This window comes from Carlito syrichta, unplaced genomic scaffold (assembly GCF_000164805.1).
Source record: "Carlito syrichta isolate Samal-C Ts95f unplaced genomic scaffold, Tarsius_syrichta-2.0.1 Scaffold301846, whole genome shotgun sequence".
Lineage (NCBI taxonomy): Eukaryota > Metazoa > Chordata > Mammalia > Primates > Tarsiidae > Carlito > Carlito syrichta.
Window position 1 is genome coordinate 452,460 of NW_007245942.1, and position 17,935 is coordinate 470,394.

A 17,935-nucleotide genomic window follows, 5' to 3' on the forward strand; every position below is an offset into this window, starting at 1 on the left:
TAGCTGCTTCAGGTCATAAAAAATACATTTAGTGAAATAAAACTTAGTAGATATTCACAAGAAACTAAACAGAAAAGTTAGCCATACACCATCTTGTTCAACTGAAATGTTTGGCTGAACTCATAGGAATGTCGACAAGGCTGTACTTGGATGCCTGGATGGAAATGAATCATAAGAGGATTATTTAGGCTGTATGAAGAGGTTGTTTGGCTCACTGAACAAAAGAGTTTCTTTAGGCCCGGGAAGTACAATGAAAATCGGCATGATCGTTTTGAAGAGTATACGGAGTCAAACAGAGAATTAGAACAGAATTTTCAAAGAGGAATAAAAGGTTGATAACCAGCACATGCATTTGCAGGAAAATAGGACGAGTAAGTCAAGGAATTCAAAGGTAAAGAGAAACTCAGTTCAAGTAGGGGAGGAAAAAACCCCTATAGTTCTCACTATTCTTTATAAACGAAAAGGAAACACATGAAAATAAGATACCAGAAGTCAGTAAGAATTTGTGGGAGTAGAAAGTTGGTTTTATGGAAGCAAAACGCTTTTCGTTGCTGTAGGAAACTCCCGGCTGAGTGCTAACGGTGGACATCTGATCTCCTTGCAGCTGTATTTAGGTATATTTTGCTCATGGCTTGTACCCCACACCCTGGGTCTGCAGGAAGGCTGCTGCACTGTCCCAGAGTTCTGGAAAGTAGGCCAAGGTTAAATAGTGAGATTGCTTCTTGAATTTATTATATCGATTTTTCTTAAGGAAGAATGAAGATTGTGAGGACACATGTTAGAATTTTAGCTATGCAAGATGATTATGGAATTTTAAATTGACTCCAACAACTTGAGTCATTTTGAAAACTCCCAGTCTCAGGATAAAAAATATAATCCTATTTAGAAATTCCTGATGTGATCACAGATGTGGGATTGGTTCTTTCCACAAAACTCATAAATTAAAAAGTACATAATCCAAAGTCAATTAAATAGCAAAATAGTATAACAAATTCTCATTTCATTAACTTTTCATAATATGGATAACTATACACTCAACCCAAGAAATTCACATTTTTTTCCACTGACTGCTAAAACACAATGGAAATAACTCTAACATGGTAGCAGCTCACTGTGAGGTGACCTACTTTTAGAATAAATTATTGGCTTCAGCTGATTTTTACATTGTGGGGTTAGTCATTAAGTTAAGCTCGATGAGAAACAGATATAACTAGAGTTGGGAATTCAAGTATATCACATTTCTCTTTATAATCAGAGATGAATTCACCATGGGTTTTTCTTTCCATAGGCTCATGCCAAAATCTGGCATCTCTACAATGCTTCTTTCCGTCCAACTCAGGGAGGGCAGGTGTCCATTGCTTTGAGCTCCCACTGGATCAATCCTCGGAGAATGACTGACCATAGCATCAAAGAATGTCAAAAGTCTCTTGACTTTGTCCTGGGCTGGTTTGCCAAGCCCATATTTATTGATGGTGACTATCCTGACAGCATGAAGAATAATCTTTCATCTCTTCTGCCTGAGTTTACTGAGTCCGAGAAAAAGTTCATCAAGGGAACGGCTGACTTTTTTGCTCTGTCCTTTGGACCTACCTTGAGTTTTCAACTACTGGACCCTCACATGAAGTTCCGCCAGTTAGAATCTCCCAGCCTGAGGCAACTGCTTTCCTGGATTGACCTTGAATATAATCATCCTCAAATATTTATTGTAGAAAATGGTTGGTTTGTCTCAGGGACCACCAAGAGAGACGATGCTAAATATATGTATTACCTCAAAAAGTTCATAATGGAAACCTTAAAAGGTATGATTCTGATTTCTTGCCAAAATCCACTGGAAAAACAATCTTTTGGATTATTTAACATAAACTATGTGAATATATATATATATATATTTTTTTTTTTTAATTATTTATTTATTTATTTTTGAGTAGGGGCTCTCCCTCACTTGCCTAGGCTGGAGTGTGGTGGTATGATCATGGCTCACCACAGCCTTGACCTCTTGGGCTCAGGTGATCCTTCTGCCTCAGCCTCCAAGTAACTGGGACTACAGGTGTGGGCCACCACGCCTGGCTAATTTTAAAAATTATTTAGTAGAGACAAGGTCTCACTATGTTGTCCAAGACAGTGTTGAATTCCTAGGCACAAGCGATCCTCTCGCCTTGGCCTCCCAAAGTGCTGGGATCAGAGACATGAGCCACTGTACCTGGTGAATTTATATTTTTTAATCATCTTGCAGAAATTGGTCTGGGCAACAGTGGAAACACATTCATGTAGCACCTTTCTCATTTGGGGCCTTGGGGAACTTAAATTAATTTTGAAATCATTTGTATATGAAAAACTGGATTATACTAACTGTAATTAACTTTCAGAGTTACTAATCTGGATTTTTTAGATTAAATGCAGCATAAAATAAATCCTCTATATGTTTTTGAGTCCTTACATTGTTTTGGCTGAATAAAATGCCATTTAAAGAAGAAGGAAGCCGGGTTCGGTGGCTCAGCCTGTAATCCCGCGCCTTTGGGAAGCTGAGGTGAGTGGATTGCCTGAGCCCGCGGGTTCGAGACCCACCTGGGCAACTTGGCGAGACCTCATCTCTACAACAAATCAAAAAATTAGCCGGGCGTAGTAGCGCACGTCTGTAGTTCCAGCTACTTGGAAGGCTGAGGCGGAAGGATTGCCGGAGTCCAGCAGGTAGAGGCTGTGGTGGCCGGGAGTGGCCACTGCACTCCAGTCTGGGCACCAGAGTGAGACTCCAACTCAAAAAAAAAAAAAAAAAAAAGAAATAAGGTCCTGTCTTATCAAGGGACTTAGAAATCCAAATCAAAACATATTGGAGGTAAGTTTATCTGTGAGGCACATATAGTTATCTAGATTTGATTAGAGCCTTTTGTCGACAAGAAAAGTTATTGGTTTACCAAACAAGAAGCATCATACTTTATTTCTTTAAATAGGAAAACCCTCAGGTGCTCTTGAATCAGGAGGCGAGTACCCGGCAAAGGGTCATGTTCCTTTTGTCCTCTCTTCCCTTTGCAGCCATCAGGCTGGATGGGGTGGACGTCATCGGGTACACGGCATGGTCCCTCATGGACGGTTTCGAGTGGCACAGAGGTTACAGCATCAGGCGTGGTCTCTTCTATGTCGACTTTCTAAGCCAGGAGAAGAAGTTGTTGCCGAAGTCTTCAGCCTTGTTCTACCAAAAGCTGATAGAGAAAAATGGCTTCCTTCCTTTACCTGAAAATCAACCCCTAGAAGGGACATTTCCCTGTGACTTTGCTTGGGGAGTTGTTGACAACTACATTCAAGTAAGTCAGCTGACAAAACCAATCAGCAGTCTCACCAAGCCCTGTCACTAGTAAGTAGCGTTTCCTTATTAGGCTGGTTATATGGCCCATTGTCATCTTCGTTGAGACACACATGATTCCTTAACGAGCACACTAAGGGCACAATCTGGGTGCGGCACCCTTCTCTCCAAAAATCTTCCAATCTCCATCTTGCACTTTAAGTTAGCTCCAAAGGGAAACAAAGTAAAGACACAGGAATATTTCCGATCCAATAAGACAAGTGAAAAGACAAAACATTCTCTTTTAGTACTGTGGGTTTTTTTTTAATCCTTTTAAAAGCAGATGAGTTTTTAAAAAAAGTAATAGACTAGATATAACAGAACTCCATAGCATCTGAGATATCAGTGGAGATGATGATTTTGAGGCTGGAATGTTAGGCAGGGCCCTCCTGAGACATAACTGTGGACACCATAAACCTGCAGAAATACCTCAAGAAAGAAAATTCTTGCTTCAGAGATTCATTAATCAGATTTTTTTAAAGCAATAGTCATTGAAACGAAATAGAAGTTTTCAAAATACTCAACCAATATTTATTAAGCTTCTGTTCTGTAGTGAGCCCCCGATATGTTAAAAAATTTCCCTAATTTTAAAGGAACTCGTTTTCCTGAGTTTGATTGCATCCTTTATTGGATGTCTATTGTGTTGGTTTCCAGGGTCTCCCAGTTCATGTGAGAGGAGTACAGGTAGGGGGACACTGAGGCGAGTAGGGTGACAGCTACTTTCAAAGGAGTCTACTGAGAGAAAATGACAGACACACGAATAATAGAACAGAGTGAACAGGGCGTGGTGGTAAGTAAACGGGGCGGGGGAGTGATGTTGCTGCTGATAGAGTCTGAATGTGAAAATAGTTATCAAGATAGAGATGAGATTCAATGTCCACTGACAAGCAGTGGGTGCTGGCATGGTGGGTTCTTGAAGCTGGTTCACTGGTTCCCCAAATCACAGCTTCAAAACAAGCACTTGGAGCAAAGAGCTGTGGTTCGTGCCTGTAATCCCAGCACTTTGGGAGGATGAAGCCAGAGCATTACCTGAGTCCAGGGGTTCAAGAGCAGTCTGGGCAACTTGTTGAGACCTCATCACTACAGTAAATCCAAAAATTAGCTGGGCATGGTGGCGCATGCCTGTGGTTCCAGCTACTTGGAAGGCTGAGGCCGAAGGAGCACCTGAGTCCAGCAGTTCGAGGCTGTGGTGACCATGAGTGTGCCAGCCTGGGTGACAGAGTGAGCCTCCAACTCAAAAAAATTAATAGTAATACTTGAAAAAAAATGCTTGGACCTACGAAAAGGACTTCAGTTTGAAATGGGTTACTGTTTTCTTGTAAATATCAAATCAAAATCTTTTATTTATAAGTAACTAAAACAACATCATTCTTAATACTTTTTTGTTGCAGTTTTGGATTAATCGTGTGTCTTTTTCAGACTATCCATTTCATTTTAGAGGCAGTCTTGAACTCAAATATTCTTTTCCCATTTAAAAGATGACCGCGGAACGTTGTGTTGGCTAGGACCTCTGAGCGCAGTGGAAAGGCTTCTTTGCTGAATCCTGCTTAGGGCAGCATTTTCCACCCTGTTGTATCTCTTTCCTTCTCCCCCAGACCAGCCCACTGCTATCTGGAATCTCCTTGTGCTGATTTCTCTCCTCAAAGAGGGATTCAAGGAAGATCTGAAGTGGCAAAAGTCAGGCTGGTGAGGGAGAAGGGAGATGGAGAAAGGGAAGAAGGGAGAAAAAACTCCTATATGCCCTCCTGCGTCCTCCCCTTTGTTGGGGCTGGGGACAATTCAGATGGTCCCTTGTCCTTATTCTTTTGATTTTTTTTTGAGTGGGGTCTCACTCTGCTGCCCTGGCTGGAGTGTGGTGGCAAGATTGTGGTTCACTGCAGTTTCCACCTCGTGGGCTTGGGTAATCCTTCCGCCTCAGCCTCCTGAGTAGCAAGGACTATAGGCACTCACCACCAAGCCCAGTTAATTTTTTTTATTTATTGTAGAGATGAGGTCTCAGTACTCGCTGTTGCACAGACTGGTCTTGAGCTCATGGTCTTAAGCCATCCTCCCACCTCAGCCTCCCAGAGTGTTGGGATTACCGGCATGAGCCACCATGCCCAGCCTCTAGACCATATTCTATCTCTTGACCTTCTGCCTGCCTCCTGCTGGGCCTTGTGTCCTGGTCTCTCTGATAGCAGCCCCAGGACGGCAGGTCTCACAGACAGCAAACCGTGGCACGAGTCTCACAGACAGCAAACTGTGGGAACAAACGCAGGCAAAAGCGGGGGTGTTGGAGGGAGCCCTTTCTCTCCTCCTGCTCTGCTGCCCATCCACAGGCTGTGTGCTGGTTTTGGGAAGTGGTAAGTAGTGAGAAAGTGATGAGCATGTCCTGTTTCCTCAAGGGAAAAGGGAAACTCTGGTCAGAAGCAACAAGTCTGGCAATGAAAGGGAAGGGAGATGGGGGCAGGATTCCTTTTCCTGCGTCCTAGAAGCAATTGTTTCAGAGTTTGATCTAGGGTGAGCCACACTCAGTGACCCCAGAGCTCCTCTCTTAGGTCATGCTACCCTTGTACCTCATCTGCTCAGGGACCCTGCCCCTCTACCTGGCAGAGGGCCCCAGTATCCTCCTGTGCAGATCCCAACAAACACAATATTAAATCACTCTCAAACACACGACAGATCTTTCCAGCAGATCTCTCTGGTGGGAAAAGGCTGCCATTGCTATTTTCTTCTTCTGGTTTTCACCTGGGACTTTGTATTATATTGGCAGTATTATACTGGTGCCCTTCTCAAGTCAACTACCTAACTGACAGAGTAAAAGAAGTTCTTTATGATATCAGCTCTGAGATGTGTGTGATTTTACTTACAAGCAGTATGCGACACTTTTAAGACATTATGTTCAAGTCCTGAGAAGTGATTTTAAAACCATCGAAATTCAACTTTTCCCTCCTGGATTGTATTTTAAACTCTTAATATTCGGGGCATGCATTTCACCTGAGCAACTTTGAAAACAATATTATATTAAACGTACAACACATCTGAAGTCGGACCTTAGATTCATTCATGCGGATTTCACTTTATGTGGACCTGATTTCCCAGCGGACAGGTTTGTTTTCCCATAACCACTAATGTTCATGGTTACAGTAAATACAGAAATTGCTACACAATGAGGCCACAAAGCTTCCTAAGGCTGTCCCTGTTAGGAGAAAGTGTCTCCTGTGACATACTAACTGCATGATTTACACCCATTCCTTCTGAAAGGTCCAACTTTACTATTTCAGTTTTTTGTTTTTTGTTTTTTTTTACTAAAAACTAAGTTAACAGATTAATGGAGGTTAGCTCTAATTTTTCCTAAATGCTCATTTCAAAATGTCCTGTACTTTCAGGATTTTTTTTTCCGTCAGAACTTATACTCTCATCTTTCATATTTGTTTTCAGATGGACTGAATAAAAGCTGTTGTTTTGAAACAATTAAAGTAGAAAAGTTATGAATTTAGTCAACTCAGGGCTCTATGAAAATAATCCCCCAAATTCCTTCAAGCTCTGAACACTTTTCCTTCAAAAGAGCATGCAAATATTTCCTCTTTCGAAGCTGAGGAAACATGATTTGTGAGTGCATCACGGTGGAAAAATACTTCTGACAGCATTCTCACAGCATTAGGAGAAATACATGCGTGGGTGTCCTGCAAGGGACAATTCTCCAGAAAAAGTTATTTCCCTTTGACACGCTGTTTTTTATTACTTTCCTTTATAAACACAGCACTTACCCTCCAGAGAAATAGCAGTGAATTTGCAACAGGCTCATAAAATGCAACAAAGCCTGCTACAGCTTCTGACTTCTTTTATACAAGTTTCAGACCAGGAACTTGTTCTCACAGGATTATTTCAGAGGAGCAAACTTTGCCTTAGGTCAAAGGTTTTCCAGGTGGACTCTTAAATCTGGCTTCTCACCATGAGAAGGGAGGGAGGATGGAGGAAGGATTTTGTGATTTTCGGTTTTATCATTTGCCTATTTTTCCTAAACACCTATTTTCATTTTGGAGGCGAATGTATCATAGGATGGAGACTCACTATTGTCACTATTATTGCACAAAAATAATTAATAAAATTAAGCAGAAAAGACATTAAACAAAAAATCCTACTCTGGGCCAGGGTGTGGTGGTTTATGCCTGTAATCCCAAGCACTTTGGGAGGCCAAGGTGAGAAGATTGCTTGAGCCCAGGAGTTTGATACTAGCCTGGGCAACATAGCGAGACCTTGTCTTTACAAAAATAAAAAAAATTAGCAGAGCATGGTGGTGTGCGCCTATAATTCCAGCTACTTGAGAGGTTGAGGCAGAGCAAGAGCCCCCCAGATCGAGGTTGCTGTGAGCTGTGGTTGTGCCACTGCACTCCTGCTTGGGTGAAAAAGCAAGACCTTGACTCAAAAAAAAAAAAAATCCTACTTTGGGAGATGACAATATTGTTCTTTACTTCTGCATTCTAAGACTTTCTACCATCCATCAGATTGGATTTGTTAAACTGCTTCATTGACCCTAAAGTCAATAAAAAGCAAAGGTTATACATAGTTAGGTTTGTCTTCTACCGACAGCAAACCTCCATTTAGAATGTGATTTTAAGAAGCAGAATTTAATTGCAAATATTGTTTCACTTTCTTACTCTCACTCAGATTTTAAGTTTTTTCTTTTTTTGTCTAGCTTTTTTAAAATTTGAAGTCTCATCTCATGAGTGATTTCTTATATTAAAAGAAAAACATCCAACAATATTCTGCTTGCATGATACAGACGAACAGTGTGCAAGTGTCACTTGTGTTTGTAATCTGAAGGGACCACACACATTAGACGTCTTTTTTTTTTTTTGAGTTGGTGTCTCACTCTGTCACCCAGGCTGGAGTGCAGTGGCACGCTCACGGCCACCACAGCCTTGACCTGCTGGGCTCAGGTGCTCCTTCCGCCTCAGCTTTCCAAGTAGCTGGAACTACAGGCATGCACCACCATGTCCAGCTAATTTTTTGATTTATTGTACAGATGAGGTCTTGCCAAGTTGTCCAGGTTGGTTTCAAACCCATGGGCTCAGACAATCCTCTCACCTTGGCCTCCCAAACTGCTGAGATTATAGACGTGAGCCACCGCACCTGGCCTAGACCTTTTTTTGACATTAAAAGGACTGTTAAAAACTATAGGTAAAACAAATGTGCGTAGTAGAAAGTGGAATGTTTTCTTTTTCAAGAACGTACAATTTACAAAAAATAGTTTAAATTCTCAGAAAAGTTTCTATTTTTGCTCACTTGCTAGTTTTGCTGAAATAATTGCATCGCTTGACTTCTTCCAAACCATCCAAGTGACGCTAATGTTTCCTCTCCCTTTCACAGGTAGACACCACTCTGTCTCAGTTTACCGATCAGAATGTTTACCTGTGGGATGTCCACCACAGCAAGAGGCTTATTAAAGTGGACGGGCTTGTGACCAAGAAGAGGAAATCCAATTGTGTTGACTTTGCCGCCATCCGACCCCAGATTGCCTTGCTCCAGGAAATGCATATTTCGCATTTTCACTTCTCCCTGGACTGGGCCCTGATCCTCCCCCTGGGTAACCAGTCCCAGGTAAATCACACCATCCTGCACTACTATGGCTGTGTGGTCAGCGAGCTTGTGCGTGCCAACATCACCCCGGTGGTGGCCCTCTGGCAACCTGCAGCCTTCCACCAGGGGCTGCCGCGTCCCCTGGCCAGGCAGGGCGCCTGGGAGAACCCCTATACCTCCCTGGCTTTCGCAGAGTACGCCACACTATGTTTTAAGGAGCTGGGTCACCACGTCAAGTTTTGGATCACGATGAATGAGCCGTACACACGGAACATGACATACAGTGCCGGGCACAATCTTCTGAAGGCCCATGCGTTGGCTTGGCGTGTGTATGATGAAAAGTTCAGGCGTGCTCAGAAGGGGAAAATATCCATTGCCTTGCTGACTGACTGGATAGAGCCAGCCTGTCCCTTCTCTCAAAAGGACAAAGAAGTGGCCGAGAGGGTTTTGGAATTCGACATTGGCTGGCTAGCAGAGCCCATTTTCGGCTCTGGAGATTATCCACGGGTGATGCGGGACTGGCTGTACCAAAGAAACAACTTCCTCTTACCTTATTTCACTGAAGATGAAAAAAAACTAATCCAAGGCACCTTTGACTTTTTGGCTTTAAGCCATTACACCACCATCCTTGTAGACTGGGAAAAAGAAGACCCGGTAAAATATAACGATTACCTAGAAGTGCAAGAAATGACTGACATCACCTGGCTCAACTCTCCAGGTCAGGTGGCGGTCGTGCCCTGGGGGTTACGCAAAGTGCTCAACTGGCTGAAGTTCAAGTATGGAGACCTTCCCGTGTACATCACGTCCAATGGGATTGACGATGACCTGCACTCCGAGCAAGACGAGTTGAGGGTGTATTACATGCAGAATTATGTAAATGAAGCTCTCAAAGGTAAGGAGGCCCTGAAACAGCCCTCTCCTGAAGGTTGTCTTCAGAGGGCACGATACCCGATGACATCCCTGACATGAACACACGCTACCGTCCTCAGAATGAAGTGTTATTATGGGAAATGGAAAATCTCTGGCGCCTACTCAAGATCTTCAAAAGCATAGACTCTTGTCTTCTATCTCAGATAGTTCCAGTGCATCTTAACTGCTTCATGTACATAAGACCTAACCAAAGCACATCATTGTGGGTTTAATGTTGTAAAACTGACTGTTTAACACAGCCTGGAATTTGTCTTGATATCTGTCATTTGTTTTCACATTTGTTTCTGATTAAACCTAATGGAGTCTAAAGGTGTATGGGGGGACAGGGACTCAGATGAAATTACCTTTTGGAGGGTGGGCCCCTTGGAGTCCAGGCTTCCCCTACTAGGTGAGTGCTCTAGGAACCCATTGGCATCTGTATACCAGCTAGCATTGTCGTAAGAGGCTGGGTTCAACTTCAGTGAAATTGGTTTTGGAGATTCTTTCAGCACATTTACCCATTTCATGATTTACAAGTGTACCTGCCCACACTGCGCTGAGTGTTCGGCAGTTTTTGACAAAAAAAGGCATGACCCCTGGGCCCAGCCTCCCTATTCACCCAATCTTGCCTGAAGTGATGTTTTCCTGTTTCCCTGGATGAAAAAAGGGAGACATTTTGCTGATGTGGAAGAGATGAAACCAAAACCAGCAGAAGCACTAAAAGGCATCAAAATCGACAAATTTAAAACTGTTTTAAGCAGTGGAAAAAAATCTTGATAGGCGTATTGCATTAAATGACTAATACTTTGAAGGTGACTAGAGTTTAAACGTGTAAGAATAAACACAATTTTTATAAATAAATTCTGCTTTTTTGGAGATCCCCCCTTTAAATGGTATTGAAAATTTCCCAGCTTCACAAAGACTATGTAAAAGCAATGTGTTGTGGGCTAAATATTTTAATAACAGCTCTCCTGTTCTTGTTTTTTACAGCTTACACATTGGATGGTGTCAACCTTTGTGGATACTTTGCCTATTCTTTTAACGATCGTACAGCTCCAAAGTTTGGCCTTTATCGTTATGCTGCAAATCAGTTTGAGCCCAAACTGTCCATGAAACATTACAGAAAAATTATCGACAACAATGGTTTCCCAGGACCTGAAACCATGGGGAGATTTTGTCCAGAAGAATTCAGCATGTGTAGTGAGTGCAGCTTTTTTCAAACACGAAAATCTTTACTGGTTTTCATAGCCTTTATATTTTTGGCTTTTATTATTTCTCTTTCCCTGATTTTTTACTACTCGAAGAAAGGCAGAAGAAGCTACAAATAATTCGGAACATTTCCCTATTCATTTGTTTTGAAGTAATTATGCACACGTCTGCTGTTAACCATTTGCACACCTCAGTGTTGTGAAACTGTAAATTTCACACATCTGACTTTCAGAAAAATGTTTTGTGGCCCATGGTAGAGGTTTTGAAAAGGGCAGAATAACATAAATAATGCCTGAATTTGTTCTCCTTTGGGTGATTAAAAAACCAACAGGCCCTATAATTTCTGTAACACACTGTAATGAAAAATGTGAAAATGGTAATCAAACCAATGCAACAACATCAGTACAAAAAATTTGAATGACAAGTTTAGGAACATTTTCATCTGTGCCCATTCCTAAATGTAATGTTTTTCTTGAAGTATTGATTGCGAGCGTTAGAATAAAAAGTTAAGTTCCAAGTAGCCATCTCTCAACTGCCCTGATAATGCCTAACAAATGTTCCTCTGTCAATTCAAATTTCTCATGAAAAAGAAGGTGGCGGATGTAGTAGAGATGACAAAAGGCCCCAGACTGGAATGTTCCTTTTAAACACAGTGGTTCTGTCAAATACGGCTAATGTTAATTAATAGTAATATGCATCTGGTTAATGGCATACTTAGAGAGAAAACTATGGAACTCTATGTTTCATAAGACTTTTGAGGCACTCTATAAATCCCGGTCACTGAGAGCTTTGTCTCACTGGTACCTTGTTTGGGGCCTTGCACATAGAAGACTTTTCATAAACATTTGCAGAAAAATAAACATGAATCGTGAGATACTGGGCTTTTCAGGAAGCATAAAACGAAATACAGCATACTTCAGTGACTGTAGGTGTAGGAAAGGAGGAAAAAGTATTTATTATAAGCAAATTGTGATTAATATGATTATACACCGTTCTCTTTTTGAGCAGAACTTGGGTGGGATAAATGAAATGACCTTTCCTGAGAGAGTAAAGACGAAATAGCAACTCATTCTCTGATGAGTGACACCATTTTCTGTTCTTTAGATATGCTGTAATTTCTTTGAATTGATAGTTATGAACCTTCCTAGAAGGTTCAAAAGGAATCTAGTCTGAATAAACACTGGAAGATTTGTTTTTGTGATCACTGAGGTCCATTTTGTGTCTTTGCAGCTACTTCTGTGAAAGTAGCTTTGAACTAGTTTTGCCTTGAACTTTTACACTGAAACATACTACTGATTTGTAGAAAGGGCTAATTAGGTCTTATTCTTTAATGTTCCTTAAATAAGTCTTGCTGATTTTCAGACAAGGAAGTCTCTGTTACACTGGAGCTGTTTTATAGATAAGTCAATATCATATTGGGCAAGATAAACCCATGTCATAACAGGCATTACTAATCTGCCTGACAGGGTCATAGTATACACTGGATAAAATACTGCACTGGATAATATATCATCTATAGAGATGACATGATTTTTTTTTTCATGAAAGATAAGCTTTTGGTGGTATACATTTGAAATTTTGACTTATTAAAATTGATAATCAATACTTTATTTTATGTATATATTTTCTAATTATAAGAGTAATATATTATCAGAAAAAAATTTTAAAAACAGAAACTATATGTAAAGAATAATTAAAATTATCTATGATCTCACAACCCAGAGGTAGCCACTATTAACACTTCCTATATATTTTATTCTACATAGAGTCAGATCATGTTCTATATACTTATGTGTCCTTATTAATTTTTATTGTATAACTTTCCTTTGTCATTATTCTTCAAAAGCATGATTTTTAATAATTATAGAATATTCCACTATATGAATGTATCACAACTTATTAACTATTCTTATTTGTTAGTTTCTTATTAATTACTGTTAAGTAATGAATATTGTTTAAAAATGATTTTCTTACTGCTGCATTTACTTTAATTTCCTTGAGTGTCGAGAGGAGTAATTCTGCTCCTTGATAAGTATTATAATAAATCTGCCTGCAACTTTGCTTTCTTTCATAATCAGTTGAGTGATTGCTAGCTACTTTTTAAAATTAAAAATGTGTGGAGTTGACTGAACCATCTAAGATGTGGTGGGAGTGGTAAAGAAAAGGGTGTGATTGCAAGAGGCGTGAGCTGCCAGGCTGGAAGGTGGCAGGGGCGGGTGAGGGTGCCACAGGCTAGACCACGTGGTTGAGCTGAGAGAATTTCAGACCCTGACACAGTGAGACAGAGTAGAGCTGGAAGGGACAAAACAGAGAGGCCAAAGCCCTGAAAAGAAGTGTCATCCCCAAACCATCCAACTTTATGGAAGTAAGAGCCTCATCCTAACTTCAGAGAAGGTGGATCCTCAGAGAAGGTGACCCAGGGCTGAATGAAAGGTGGGAGGATGCTTCCTAGATCATTCTGGGACAGGCAGAGTAGGGCTAGAAGCAGGGACTTTCAGGTGCAGTGGGGTGGAACCCACTCATGTCTGAATCTGCTTCTCAGAGCACTGCATTCTTTGTACTCTGGTCCTCATCTTTGATGCTTTACTCTCATAAATTATGTTGTTTTTTTTAAAAATGCATATTTATTTTAGAGACCGTTCCTGCCTCTCTGATTATTCTGGGGCCAACTCTACAGGGACATTAAGTAGTAAACTTGTGGTCCCTGAGGAGTCTGTTGACTGTTTCCTACTTGCTTGATTCTATCCTGCATTCACAGTTCATTCCTGTGATCCCAGGTGGCCTCTTTGTAATTATCCTCAGTTTGTTTTGCCCTGGTTGGGAAGGATAGTTTTTCAGATTCATTAGGGACATTTGTCATTTTGTTTCTGTCTTCCACAGACAATAATTAGAATTTATTAAAGCCTCAGAAGCATTTTTTTATTTTATGTACAACAGCACTTTCCAACAGAGATATAATGCAAGCCACATATGCAATTTTAAATTTTCTAGTAGTTATATTTAAAAAGGCACTCAAGAGATAAAGTTTAATAATATATGTTTCCAATATATCCAAAATATTATAATTTCAAAATGCAAAGGATATAAAAATTATTGAGCTATTTTACACACTGTTTTGGTACTAAGTTTTAGAGCTCTGATGTGTGTATGTGTTACATAAACAGCATGTTGTGTGCTCAATTTACAATATTCTCACTGTTAAGTGCTCCGTACCCCCATGCATTAATAGCTACCATATTAGACAGCACACATCTATAAGGAAAGGGTTGCTCTTCCAAGTAAAGGAATAGTGTAATTAAGATTTCTGAAATATTTAACAAATTAGAAGAATACTGTTTTATTCAAGGATCTTTGAAACTCTATAATCCATAGGAATAATTGACATGCAAACTTACAATTAAGCTAAACTACTGATTAAAACCAATATTTTAAAAAATCCATGTGGAAGGAAAAATACTGGCAACCTCATTCTGAATATTGTAGTAATTCAGGTAGAATTAAACTGCTTTTCCTTTAACATATTCTGTAAATTTAGTCTTTTCTCTCATTCAAATTGTCCTTTTCTGAATTAATAGAGTAATTATGTTGTCCTATAGACTTTCCACTTAATATTTCATATTGAGCAATGCTGCTGGAAATTTCTGCCGGGAAGAAAAATGTTACTTTGAGTGATAATGATCACCATCCTGGACACAAGGGCCTCGGGTCTACATGGGAAGGCAGAAGCCATGTCTTGTCTGTTATATTTTTTCCCTGTGTTTAGCACAGAGTCCTTCATATTGTTCAATAAATGTTGTTGATTAATTGAATAAATGTAGGAATATATGATGGAATAAATGAATAAACAGAATGAACATCACCTCTGTCCAGAGACTGATTTCAAAGGGATCAATGACCAACCAGAAATGAAGATGTGTTGGATGCCACATCTCAAGCCTATGTAGTCAAAGGAAGAAATGAGAAGTTGGTAATAAACACTAGTCTTTGATAACCCATCATTCTAGATAGCAAGGCAGTAAAACTTAACTGTTGTCCCAAGTTATCTCCTCTAGATCAATAACTAAATGAGATGATTATACCTTTTTTATCTCGATTATTCACACTGTTTGCTCAACTAATCAGTAACCTTGCCATCTCAGGCTAAGTTCTCTATCTGTAAATAAAAACAATACTCTAGAGGAACCCTTTATGTCATCTCCAAATACTTATAGTTTTCTAGCTTGTTCCTGAGATACATTGTGTTGTTCCATTTTTATAACTGCTAAATATTGTTGGAGTTTTGTGGTTGTAGGACATTTCCTGGAACATCTTAATTTTAGACTTTTGTGTTAAATGCCCATTGTTTGATAGCAAGGAAAAAGAGGTCAAGAAATACCACCATAAGGAACTTTGCGCTAATGGTGGAAATGTCATTAATGACTGTAATAGGACACCCAAAATCTGGTGAAATTCCCTTTCATGACATGATTTCTGCACACTGGAAAGGACTTGGTGACTAGTATTCAAGACTTTTTTTTGAGTTGAAGTCTCACTCAGTTGCCCAGACTGGAGTGCAGTGGCCGCTCCTGGCCACCGCAGCCTCGACCCGCTGGGCTCCGGCGATCCTTCCGCCTCAGTCTTCCAAGTAACTGGAATTACAGGCATGTGCTACCATGCCCGGCTGATTTTTGATTTATTGTAGAGATGCTGTCTCACCAAGTTGCCCGGGCGGGTCTCGAACCTGCGGGCTCAGGCAATCCACTCACTTCAGCCTCCCAAGGGGCGGAATTACAGGCTGAGCCACCGAGCCTGGCTAAGCCTTTTTTTTTTTTTAAACCAATAGGTTAGAGAAGAAAAACATTCCAATCTACATATTAATCAAGATAGGTGTAGGAAAAGACCAAGAGCTAGGTACAAAATGATCTCACAGTTGTGTTCTTTTGGGTAGTTCAACCCTTGCCGAGACTCAGTTTCCTCATGTTTAAAATGGGAATAAGTGATAATGTCTGTCTCAGCACACTGTCAAACATAGGAAGTATTCAATAAATAATGTATCTACCCCAGATGCTATTTTTCTAGACTAATACCACTTACTCTTAATGTGCATGTGATTTTTTGTTAATCAGATATTTGGAGTTCAGTTGTGGAAAACCAGGGATTATTACAGCCAAAATGGTTCACCCTGAAGCCCTCTAGTTAGTTTATGAGTGACTTTGAATATACATTTTCATAGACTGTCCTTGGTAAAACTAAAGTATTTTTTAAAAACCCACATTTACTTAATAATACTAAATTTTTTTTGGATTCAATTTTACAAATGTTGGCTTGGTAGAATTCTGAAGATAATTTGGCAGAAGATATTTCTATATTAGTATGTTGTACCATCTGCTCTTTGAAACAATCTAATGACACAGACAAAATATTAAAATTTATATTTGTTACTTATTTGGTAAATAATTGAAGGCTCATTAACTAATTTTTTGTATGACTCAGAAATCTTTGGTAGAATTTCTGATTTTAGTATAATTTTTTCAGTATGTTTATTTCATGGTAAGACTAATTACTGTTAAATGACCTTATTTATTTTGTACAAATCATTTTCAACTGAAACACTGCCTCTTAATAAATTGCCAGACTAGGCTGACCTTTTTTTCTGTTTAGAATATCAATTGATCAGTTTGTAAAGTTCGGTTTCCTTTCAATATTGTAGCAGTTGTTGTCTAACTGTGGCCTTGAGCGTAAATATTGCCTAAAGCATTTCAGCTTGTTTTGATTCCCAACTGCATGTGAATCAAAGCTTCAGCTAATTTGTATCCAAGGTACTAGGTGACAAGTTCTATAATGTTTCAAGGTCATGTTGTTGCATTTAAGACATGACGATTTTACAGTTATTTTTTCCCTCTTTAAATTATGAGTACTATGAGCCTTTGGTAAGTAGCCTCAAGGCTTCAAAATACAACATTCCAATCAACAGGGGTCAGAAGTGGCAAACCAGAGAGGCGTAAAATGAAGATATTAGACAAGGATTGGCGGGTCAGGTGGAAATATTCTATTAGTAAAAAACAGTACGATGAAAAATGAACCAGCCTTTATTCTAAATTGGTACCATTTATTTTTATTTTTCATTTTTTGAGTTGGAGTCTCACTCTGTCTCCCAGGCTGGAGTGCACTAGCATGGATCATGGCCAACACAGCCTCAGCCTCCCGGTCTTAGATAATTCTTCCGCCTCAGCCTTCCGAGGAGCTGGAACTACAGGCTCACACCACCATGTCCTGCTAATTTTTCTATTAACTCTAGAGATGAGATCTCGCCATGTTGCCCCAGCTGGTCTCAAACCCCAATCTTCTTGCCTTGGTCTCCCAAAGTGCTGGGATGACAGGTACAAGCCACCACAATCGGCCAGTTGGTACCAATTTAAATGTCCTTATGTTATCGGTGCCTGCCATGGACCTTACAATCCACTAAAATAAACACAGTGAGTATTACTCAGACCATCAGATTGACAAAAATCAGCAGTTCCAGGGCTATAGCTGCCATGGTTCACTCAGAGAGGAAGAAGGACGCGAGGGAAGCCAGAAAGCAGGTGAAGGGCTCACAGCCTTGGGGAAAGCCCCTGAGTGCAAAGCGTCTCCACATTTGGGTGCCTTGGGGTGCTCTGTCCACATGCAGATCACACACGCAGAGGAAGGGACCTTCCACTCTTTTAGAAGCACCTTGGGGGAGATTGCAGCAGCACCTGTGGCTTGGCAAGAAGACTTCCTGAGTGATTTTGACAGCCTGTTCATTGAGAGCCACGGGGCCATTTGGAAGAATGCAGTAAGATCCGATCCACTGAGTGCAAGAAAGAAGACAACAAACACCGGGAGTCCAGGCAGAAATGGGAATGTCAGAATTCAAGAGCTTGGAGGTAAAGCATTTCCAACGTGCCTCAGGAGGTC

General features: G+C 40.4%; 1 protein-coding gene across 1 annotated transcript in view; it reads left to right on the top strand.

The window, feature by feature from the left end:
• The window catches only part of KL (klotho), a 45,830-nt gene extending 32,736 nt beyond the window's left edge, over positions 1 to 13,094 (top strand). The window contains exons 2-5 of the mRNA XM_008055403.1: positions 1,289 to 1,799; positions 3,031 to 3,299; positions 8,690 to 9,791; positions 10,799 to 13,094. Of these exons, the coding sequence (XP_008053594.1) occupies positions 1,391 to 1,799; positions 3,031 to 3,299; positions 8,690 to 9,791; positions 10,799 to 11,136 (2,118 nt within the window). The 5' untranslated portion in view covers positions 1,289 to 1,390 and the 3' untranslated portion in view covers positions 11,137 to 13,094. The remainder of the gene's footprint in view (positions 1 to 1,288; positions 1,800 to 3,030; positions 3,300 to 8,689; positions 9,792 to 10,798) is intronic.
• Positions 13,095 to 17,935: the final 4,841 nt, after the last annotated feature.